Consider the following 11,013-nt stretch of genomic DNA (forward strand, 5'->3'; position numbering starts at 1 on the left):
GATTTTGCAATATCCTTCCTCTGCCACGTCCAGCAAGCCACACCCACAGAACTGGTAGTAAAAAATTTGGATTTCACCGCTGCCTTCTATCCTCACTTTAAAGCACCATACATCTAACAATTCACAATATATTACTAGAACTGGGGCGGGGGGGAACTAATTTTCCATGAAATACTCATTACATTTCATTTTGTATTTGGAGCTGAAAGGATAGGAATATCTGCAAATATTTTTTACAGCCGTCATGTTTTATTACACGATTTCTATGAAGTTTACATCCCAGTGAAGAAGTTATAAGAATGGTTCTTCCAATCCATCTATGATTAATTCTAATCAAATAGTGTTTGTGTAAATGGAACATGCTATTGTGACGAAGCCCAGTTTCTTAAAAATAAAATAAAATTTTAGCCTCTTTCATGTAGACAAGTAATTTTTTTTTTAATTTTTTCGTCTCATCAAATGCTCCCTGCTATTTAACTCAGGCCTTAAAACAATTATATAGCATTTGGGAGAAAAGATACAAATCAATAAACCAGCACCAGAGGCCAAGATGGAGAAGATCTCTACAGCTACCATGTATTTCCCCTTGGTGCATAAGTAGGTTGGAACAAAGGACAACCAAACAGCACAAAATAGCAACATGCTGAAAGTGATAAACTTGGCTTCATTAAAACTGTCAGGCAACTTTCTGGCCAGGAAAGCAAGAGTAAAGCAGATAACAGCCAAGATACCCATAAAAGCCAATACACAATAAAACATGATAGCAGAACCTTCATTACATTCCAGGATAATTTTTTCAGGTATTGAGTGGGTATCAAAATCTGGGAATGGAGGTGAGGTTGCCAACCACAATATACAAATACAGGCTTGAATAAAAGAACTAGAAAGAACAATGTAGGTTGCTAGTCTTTTCCCCACCCATTTTCTTATTTGGGATCCTGGCTTGGTGGCCATGAAGGACAGAACTACAATGATGGTTTTGGCTAATACACAAGAAACCGCCACTGTAAAGATGATGCCAAAAGCTGTTTGGCGGAAGAGGCATGGTATCTTCTCAGGCTGTCCAATGAACAGCAAGGTACAAAGGAAGCAGAGGAAGAGAGACATGAGGAGAGTATAGGTAAGGTTCCGGTTATTGGCCTTCACGATGGGAGTATCCTGGTGCTTGAGGAAGATTTTCAGTACCACAGCTGTAACAAAAGAGAAGGAAAGAGCAAATATGGCCAAACTGATCCCTAAAGATTCTTCATAAGACAAGAAGCTTATATCTTTTGGAAGGCATGCATCTTGGTCATAGTTTGGATATTTATCCTCTGGACACTGGACACAGTCATCCATATCTGGAAAAGAAAGCATTAGCAAAAAAAAAAAAAAATCTAGAATGATTTAGAAATGTAGATAGATTTCTACTGAAAGTTTGTAGAGTATGCACAACTTCAATAGACTTTGGGAAAGAAAATCATCCTGTTCTGGCCTAGGCTCCCTTAAAAAACAGAAAGCAGGAATTGGTTCTGGCAAAATCTCTCTTATTTACTCGACTATGAATTACTTTCATTCACAGTCAGCAAGGTTTGTCCAAACAGTTTTTCAAAGGAATATTTATCAACACGCCTTATCTTGCTTGGCAAGCTGCCACGTAACTTGTTTCCAAATGCAGAGTAAGGCAAAACTTGGCACAGAGTCTCTTAGAGTCACGAACAGAACTCTTCACTCTTGAAACTACTGAATAAACGAATTGTTTCCTGCAAAAGCCCCCTCCCCGTTCACTTATCTTTTGTTTCCTATGGGAGGGGCCAATCATCTCCAAGGTGTGTCTTTACTCCCAAGTCAACCCTGCTTTCTGAGTTGTTCTTGTCTTCTGGAAGCTCTGAGCATGCAGCTCCAACTGTTCTTCTACCTCGCTGCTGTCTATCTCTCTTTCTGCCTCTGATGCAGAGCCCTCATCCGAGCTTTCCTCAGCTCCCAGGACTGGCCCATGTTCCTCCCCAACCTCCTCACTGTCTGACTCTGCTGCTAGCTCTGCTGCCTGCCGGCGGGCCACAACACACCCCTACACTTTGAATTATTCTGTGGAATTGAAGGTCACAACCATATTGTACCATAAAGGTCACAACCATAGCGTAACCATAAAGATACTCTTTATAGTATCTCTTACCTGTCTGGTTTGAAATTTTCCCTTCAGGGCATGAAAGGCAATTATAACAACAGTTTGGCTTCCCTTCTATCTTTGTCTTACTGGTGCCTTCATGACATTTGTCATTACAGAGAGAAAGGGGCCATGTCTGTTCAAAAATGAAAAGAGTAAGTGATTTACAATTATGAAATGAGCTAAAATAATAGCACAATAATACCATTTTTTCAAGAGCATTTGGGGACAGATATATAGCAATTACACTGTTTTACAAATATGGTGTTAGCTGTGGCAACTATGCCCACCATCTCGACTTACTTCTACTTGATCTTTTCATATTATATTTTTTAATAGTTGCTAGCTGGATTAACTGTGCTTCGCTACGAAACTATGTGATTGGGCTTGATAAATTGAAACTTAAAGCTTGAAAATTTATGAGTAGTTATGATCGGGCTTGCTCTTTTCCTGCATTTTTTCCCTCTTTTCCCTTTAACTGGTGTTTCAGTTGAAGGAACAGATCATCTGAACTGAGGAGGTCAGTGTAAGAAGTGATTTGGAGCTGGAACACCATGCAAGAGAAATTTGGTTCCCAATCCATTGCTCAGTGGTGGTCGGTGATTGAAACTCATAAGGGAATATCTCTTCTGCTGCCTTGAGTTCAGAAGCAGTTCCATAGGTGAAAAGCATAGACATTTTGGTGAGGTAGTGATGTTTAGTACTATAAGGAGCCCCAGACCGCTCTTGAGTGAAGGAGTGGAATGTCTGTGAATTTGAACCGAGGTAACAAAATATGAGACAACTGGTAATTGGAACAGAGTTCTTTTCAGGTGGGGAGGGGGAGTAGAATGTCTAGCTCCTTAGCATCAGGGTGTGTTAATATAAGGCAACTGGCAGTTGGACAGAGTTCCTTTCAGGTGGGGAGGGGGATAGAACATGTAACTCCTTAGTATCAGAGTGTGTTAATATAAGACCACTGGCAGTTGGGACAGAGTTCCTTTCAGGTGGGGTGGGGAGGGGGAGTAGAACGTCTAACTTCTTGGCATCAGAGAATGTGAATATAATACTGTATATGAAATACTAATGATTTGATGGTCATTTTGAAAAATCCTTTCTTATCGAGCACCTAGAAGCCAAGAGAAACATATGTGCCAAATTTGATGGTTAAATGAATCACTGGTTGTTAATGAACATGGCATACAGGTAGTCCTCGACTTACGACCACAATTGAGCCCAGGATTTATGTTGCTAAGTGAAAAATTTGTTAAGTGAGTTTTTGTCCAGTTTACGACTTTTCTTGCCACATTTGTTAAGGGAATCACTGCAGTTGTTAAACTGGTTGTTAAGTGGATCTGGCTTCCTCATTGACTTTGCTTTTCAGAAGGTTGCAAAAAGGGATCGTGTGATCCTGAGAAACTGCAACCGTCATAAATATGAACCAGTTGTCCAAGCATCCGAATGTAAATCACATGACTATGGGATACTGCAATGGTCATAAGTGTTGAAAATACTCATACAGTAGGTCACTTTTTTCAGTGCCGTTGTAACTTCAAATGGTCACTAAGCAACTGTTGTAGCAATAGCAATAGCACTTAGACTTATCGTGTTTCCCCCAAAATAAGACCCTGTTTTATATATTTTTTGAACCTGAAATAAGTGCTTGGCCTTATTTTCGGGGAGGTTTATTATTTTGGGGAGCATGGAGCAAAACAGGGCTCCTCTTGCCATCTTATCTGATTTCCAGCTCTGTCTCTCTAACCCTAACCAAAGGAAATAGCGGGGACTAGCTGTGCATGCTTTTAAATAATATTGAGGAGGGTTTATTTTCGGGGAGGGCTTATTTTTTGGGGGGGGCTTAATTTGGAGGGGACTTATTTTCAGGGGGGGTGTATTTTAGCACATGCGCTCAAAAACCCAATTGGGCTTATCATCAGGGGATGTCTTATTTTCAGGGAAACACAGCATATATCACTCCACGGCGCTTTGATCACCCTCTCTAAGCAGTTTTACAGAGTGAGCAGATTTCCCCCAACAATCTGGGTCCTCATTTTACTCACCTCGGAAGGATGGAAGGCTGAGTCAACCTTGAGCCTGGTTAGATTCAAACTGCCTAATTGCAGGAGCCAGCAGGCAGCCTGCAGTACTGCATTCTAACTACTGCGCCACCACAGCTCACCACAGCTTGTAAGTCAAGGACTACCTCTATCCAATGGAAGCGTTTTTTTACTATTTTTGCCAGAAAATGGGGGGGGGGGATTGCAAATTGTGGTCACATGATTTCAGGCTTCTGCAAACTGGTTACCAAGCTCCTGAAATACAAACATGTGACCAAGGGTCAATGCAGCAGTTGTAATGTCAAGGATGCATCGCACACAGCTTTTTTGAAGTCTTTTCCAACTTCTAATAGTCATTAAGCAACCAAGAGCAGAGGTGGCACAGAGGTTAAAGTGCAGCATTGCAGGCTACTTCTGCTGATCACCAGCTGCCAGCAGTTTGGCAAATCGAATCTCACCAGTCTCAAGGTTGACTCAGCCTTCTATCCTTCCGAGGTGGGTAAAATGAGAACCCAGATTGTTGGGGGAATAGGCTGACTCTGTAAAACTGCTTAGAGAGGGGTGTAAAGCACTGTGAAGTGGTATATAAGTCTAAGTCCTATTGTTATTGCTACATTGGGAAGGTAAAATGAGTGAAAGAAGAATCTTGAAATATCTGGAGTGAATAAGAGAGATAAATTGAGATAAATTCAAAGAATTATCCAACAATAGGTAAATTATTTCAGGGGCTATATGGCCTGAATTGTTCTTGTTTTTTTAAACATTAGAAAATGATTTACAGTATTACAATATGAATTAAATCCTTACCTGGTTGAATCTACATGGCCATTCAATATAATCTCCATAAATGTTTAACATTTTTAAAGAGAAAGCTGATGGTTCTACTTTGCCAACTCTTACTTTCCGAAAGGATTGGTTTGGGAAAGTGACCCAATTTACAATGTCAAATCCTGCAATTAATGAACCATTTTCATCAAAAGAAACCTGTTCCCCAGCAGAGTTGTTAAATGAAATACTTCTCAGGTAATGGTGCAACTGGAATCAGAAAATATTTATGGCGTTAAAGAAATGCTAATGTATGTAAAAAAAAAAAAAGACAGTAAATGTAACCTAGATTGGTGGTTCTCCACCTTTCTTTAAGAGCCAGGTTGGTGCAGTGGTTAGAGTGCAGTACTACAGGCTACTTCTGCTGACTGCCGGCTGCCTGCAATTTGGCAGTTCAAATCTCACCAGACTCAAGGTTGACTCAGCCTTCCATCCTTCCGAGGTGGGTAAAATGAGGACCCAGATTGTTGGGGGCGATATGTTGACTCTGTAAACAGCTTAGAGAGGGCTATAAAGCACTGTGAAATGGTATACAAGTCTAAGTGCTATTGCTATTGTTATTTCTTTGTGACTGATACCCTTTAAATATCTTTTGTGGCCACGAACCATGGTCATGGACTTCCAAGATTTAATTGAAGGCTTAAATCATAACACTTCTTCAAACCTTTGCAGGCCTCATGTGATGACATTCGTGCCTGCCTCCCCAGGGACCACAAACCACAGGTTGAAAACCACTAACCTAGATATCCACTCTGTACTTACGAACCCTGCACCAGTTAACAGCGGTGTCCCCCAAGGCAGCATTTTAGGACCCACACTCTTTCTGCTTTACATAAATGACCTTTGCAATCATATTATAAGCAGCTGCGTCCTCTTCGCTCATGACGTAAAACTATTTAACACCATGACAATACTGCTGTCCTACAAAGTGATCTTAACTATGTGTCAGAATGGCCAAACAATTGGCAACTCCAAATCTCAGCTAACAAATGCTCTGTCTTATACATTGGTAACAAAAATCAGAACGTCCAATACAAGCTGGGCGGATACGACCTCGTAGACTCCGGTAACACTGTACTGCAAACACTCCATTGTTACATCCTCAAACCCCCATAGCTTCAACCTTAAACTGTCTACTGTAGACCTCATACCATTCCTAAGAGGTCTGTAAGGGGTCTGCATGAGTGCACTAGCATACCTACCATCCCTATCCTACTTTCCCCATTTATTTATACTTATTTCCTGTGTTCATGTCTATGCTTATACTTATACCTATTATCTCGTACGTGTTTGACAAACTAACTAGCTAACTAACTAACTAAATAAATAAAAATGTGCTAGAACAAGTATGCATACGGTATCTCAGCTTGGAAGGCCATTACCTGCCACAATGACTTATTCAGAAGCTTCCATCTTCCTCCCTTTCTTCTTGATCTGAACCTGAATTTGTTTGAATGCATATCATGTAGCGCATGAGCCACAGCATGGACAGCATTGTAGATGCTGTAGCTGTGAGCGGTCAGGCTTGTTTCAAAAACAGATGCAGGAAGATAGTCTAATTTTTCTTCACCTGTGCAGATTGTGCTTCCTTCTTGGTCTGCCAGAGAAACAGGAAACACGCAGTTAAAGGCTTGTTCCCAAAAAGCTTTGATGAAACCATCTTCTCTTTTCCCTTTAGGATTTTGGTCTTGAACAAATTTCTGGAAACCAGACAATTCCTTTTTGTGCATTGCAAGTGATACAGCACCATGGATGAAATCTAAATTCCAATCATTTTGGAAGGGAATTGAGGTGAAATCCATTTGAGCTGTCATAATCCAGACCTTCGTTACCATTGGTATGTTCTCAAATTCCGAGAAGTGAAGGACCATTCTCAGAATAATGATGGTCTGGATTTCACCGTGTACAATCAATACATTTGCGGAGCTTTTCATGATACCCAGGAATGTTTCAAAGCCCTCCTTCACCATTTGATCAGCAAACACAGAAAAAGTTAGCTGTGGGAATCTTTGTATGATGTCAAAGCAGATGCCACTTTTGGAGAACATGGGAAGCACTTCCTGTACGAATCTCTCTCCATTAACATCATTCAGATAAACCACTCCAACCCATCTCCAGCTGAAATATAGCAATAACCTCAGAATACCCTCATATTGGAGTGCTACACTTGGGAACATCTGCTGAAAAAAAACTCCTTCAGTTTGCTTCTCCATCAATAGAGCAGAGCCATACGTGAGCTAAATAAAAAGAGAACACTGGAAAAAGATATTTCCAAAACAAAAAACAAGTATGGATGTTTGTCCATGCATGTTGATGATGCTGATGAATACATTTTTTTGGTTCTGTTTTTCATTCTTGTATTATTATTCAAAATTCAATTTTCCTGGATCTGGGTTTCAAATCTGAGTGTCTGCATACAGACGGGAGGTTGAACAACTAACCTTGTGGTACAACCAGAACAATCTTGAACCAAATACACTCAAAACTGGAGAAATGGTGGTAGATTTTAGGAGAAACCCTCCTATACTACCACCTCTTACAATAATAGACAACACAGTATCAACAGTAGAGTCCTTCAAGTTTCTAGGTTCTATCATATCTCAAGACTTAAAATGGACATCTTAGATCAAAAACGTCATCAAAAAAGCACAATGAAGAATGTTCTTTCTGCACCAATTCAGAAACTCAAACTGCCCAAAGAACTGTTGATTCAATTCTACAGAGGAATTATGAGTCTGTCATCTGCACCTCTATAACTGTCTGGTTTGGTTCTGCAACCCAACAAGACAGACACAGACTTCAGATGATAATTAGAACTGCAGAATAAACAATTGCTACCAACCTGCCTTCCACTGAGGATCTGTATACTGCACAAGTCAAAAAGAGGGCTCTGAAAATATCTACAGACCCTCACATCCTGTACATAAATTGTTTAAACTTCTATCCTCAAAATGACGCAATAGGGCACTGCACACCAGAACAACAAGACACAAGAACAGTTTTTCCCCAAATGCCATCACTCTGCTAATAATTCCCACAACACTGTCAAATTAACTTCTAAGCCTGTATTACTATTCTTCTCATCCTTACTATACCTATCTCTTTCCATTTATGGCTATATCCATGTTGCTTGTATCTTTACAGCTTATATTGTTTTTATTGTTTCCTAGTACGATTTGATTGCTTATTAGTATCCTATAACTATCACTAAGTGCTGTATCTTATGATTCTTGACGAATATATTTTACTTTTTCTTTATGTACACTTGAGAGCATATGCACCAAAGACAAATTCCTTGTGTGTCCAATCACTTGGACAATAAAGAATTCTATTCTATTCTAAAAATAAAAATCACAAAAATTTCCTATCGAATCATGTCTATTCCCTCTTCACATGACATGCACGAAGAAGTACCTCAACGAAGAAATAAACAGACAACTCTTTCCCAGAATGAAGAGTTTCTATTTAAGTTAAGTCTTTGGATTTGTCTCTATTTTGTTCACTCATAACGTGATCAGAAAAATGCCTCAAATTTTAGAGAAGATGTTCTCTCTTTTTAAATACTTAAGGTATATTCACATTGCCTACCTGTGGGATCTTGTACATGCAGAGAATTGTTGCCATGTTGAGGCAGACATCAGAGTTAGGTCCCCCAATGACTGCTACCAGATTATTTTGGGCATCACATTTGTAATTTGGAAAGAATTGGTCTTTTGTGGACAGAAGTTCCATGGAAGCAAGATAAATAACACTGGCACTGAAATCATTATTGTAGATATGGAAGCCCAGAGTGATGTTAGGCAAGAGTTGGGTGTTGTCATTGATCTCCTTTAAAGCAAATTCCAAAGTCAAGATATGTTGGTAGTTCTGTTTCATGACTCTACAACAAGAGAAATTAATAGCTAAAAATGATAACCAATGTCTTATATGAAATTAAATTGCTTGGTCCTTTGTCCTGGAAGAACCTTATGACTTCTCTAAAGATTTTTCTTCAGAATGCTAATATGCTCCAACCACATTAAAACACAAAACATGTGAACTTGTTTTCCAAATATCTCTTGGTGCTTTTTCTCAGAATAGTTTTATATACTTTCATTTTTGAAGCTGTTTCTCTGATTTCTACTGAACCTGAAGAGTCCAAGTACTTCTATAGGAACTTCGTTAGGACTTTCTTCAATCCTTTTTGGAAGACTGTTTTGCATGATTTCATAGCAGCTTCAAAAATTTGAAAGAAGTTAATGACTTTAGGAATGGAAATTTTCCAGAGAGGTAGACCTAACTTCTTCAGTATGGTGCTCAAACTTGAAATGGTCACAAAATCTCATTGATTGAGCTAATCAATCAGTGGCACTCATGTTCTTCTTGTGATGACCTCCATACATTTCAGATTTCAAAGTGCTTTGCTGAACATTAAAAATAGGTAGAGCCATCATCCTAAATCCTAACCCTAACCCTATTTTCAATCACGTTTTTTGAACTGTCATTAAGAAAAAGATAGAAATACAGAGCTTTGGCAAAGGAACACATTAATGTGTTGAAGTGCTAAGTGAGATCAAATCTGACTGCAATGCTTGGGCTCTTAATATCCATGACCATAATTTTGTGGAAAGTTACAAAACTACTATGGTTTCTTCTAGGAAATTCTCTGTGAATTTTTGGTTCCCTTATGGTCTGTCTTCTTTTTAGAGGAAAAAGAATAACACCTACAGAATCCACAAATGAGTCATAGTGGGTGACTCATTTTCCCCCTTTATTATCCTCAAATAAATGAAAGTCACCCAGATTAAGACTGAGAATATTGTATTTAAGATGCTACCTTGAACGTTTCCTCGCTACTGATTCCTCTCTCATTCTTCAAGTTGCACAGAACATTCAAATAATGTTAACATTCAAATAATAATATTAATTATTAATAAATTAACATTACAGGTAATAGAGAAGTTTAAAACCATCTCTCCAGGTATTATCTCCATTCTTCAACCACTGTAGTAGACATTTAGACCATTTAAACAGAGCAGACAAAGATTAGGATGAGGAGAGAATTACTCTCACAAATAAATCCTTAATTCAATTTACAACACTGACATGTAAATGATATTGTGGAAACCTTTTGGGAAAAGTGTATTTTCTAAAACTAGCTAATAACACCACTTTTTTTTTGGGAGTAGTACCATAAAATTATACATCAATGGAAAGATAATTTAATCAAGAATGTAATGCAATAACTTTTATGAAGGATTTGCTATTAGAATAGCAGTTTTCAGTATAAAGAAGAAAAGTGAAACATGTAGAAAAACAAGATATACAAAAATTATCACCATAGAAAAACCAAGATATACAAAAATACCATGTCAGTTAATACTTAGTTGGGTCACCTTTAGCATGAACTACGGCCTTACAACATCTTCCCATGGAGTGAACCAAATCTTTTAGTTCTGCAGCTGTTATAATGTGAAACCAAGATTGAATGATTGTTTCTATTAACTGGGTTTTATTGCTGTGTCACTTCTGACTAACCAGTTTCTTTAGTCGGCTCCACAGATTTTCAATAGTCTGGGCTATTCCCAGGCCATTCCAGCAGTGGAGTATGATTATCTTGAAACTCAAAAAAAAAAAAAAAAAAGTGGTGTTATTAGCCTTCAAACCTCAAAAATACACTTTTTCCAAAAGGTTTCCACAATTTTGGCCACTACTGTAGGTAATAATAATTTGTAGATCCATCCCAGATTAAAGAATTCCTAATGGCTTCCCTTCAAAGTGTCCCCGAATGGAAATCGTAAACGAATAATTATGATGCTGGAAAGAAATATTCATAACTTTAAATGCTTAGTCTATAAGGCAGAAATATGGCCCCGAATGACAATGGAGTCTGCCTCCATTCTTAGAAAAGAAAAATAAAATCACTACTGAACAACTAAACAAACCTGCATCAAATCTGCACCACTCTCCCCAACACACAGCAACAGATGTAGAATATAGTTGGAAAATGCATGCAACACAGTTAAG

At 38.6% G+C, this 11,013-nt stretch overlaps 1 protein-coding gene across 1 annotated transcript; it reads right to left on the reverse strand.

Moving 5' to 3' along the window:
* Window positions 1-233: 233 nt before the first annotated feature.
* LOC117656498 (vomeronasal type-2 receptor 26-like) lies at window positions 234-8,680 on the reverse strand. Its single transcript, XM_034404659.3, has 5 exons — window positions 8,596-8,680; window positions 6,390-7,244; window positions 4,990-5,217; window positions 2,156-2,282; window positions 234-1,340 (listed from the first exon to the last, which is right to left on the reverse strand). The coding sequence occupies exons 1-5, from the start codon at window positions 8,629-8,631 to the stop codon at window positions 439-441; spliced, it is 2,148 nt and encodes a 715-aa protein (XP_034260550.3). The 5' UTR covers window positions 8,632-8,680; the 3' UTR covers window positions 234-438.
* Window positions 8,681-11,013: the final 2,333 nt, after the last annotated feature.

Source organism: Pantherophis guttatus, chromosome 4 (genome assembly GCF_059756535.1).
Source record: "Pantherophis guttatus breed Tessera chromosome 4, ASM5975653v1, whole genome shotgun sequence".
NCBI lineage: Eukaryota > Metazoa > Chordata > Lepidosauria > Squamata > Colubridae > Pantherophis > Pantherophis guttatus.

What these genes read in the sequence shown, in the direction of transcription:
- LOC117656498 (XM_034404659.3), bottom strand. Translation starts at nt 8,631, where the DNA reads ATGGCAACAATTCTCTGCATGTACAAGATCCCACAG. An exon ending in GCATGTACAAGATCCCACAG is followed by an intron (nt 7,245 to 8,595) that starts GTAGGCAATGTG and finishes CTTTTTATTTAG; the next exon opens with CTCACGTATGGCTCTGCTCT. An exon ending in TGAATAAGTCATTGTGGCAG is followed by an intron (nt 5,218 to 6,389) that starts GTAATGGCCTTC and finishes TTCTGATTCCAG; the next exon opens with TTGCACCATTACCTGAGAAG.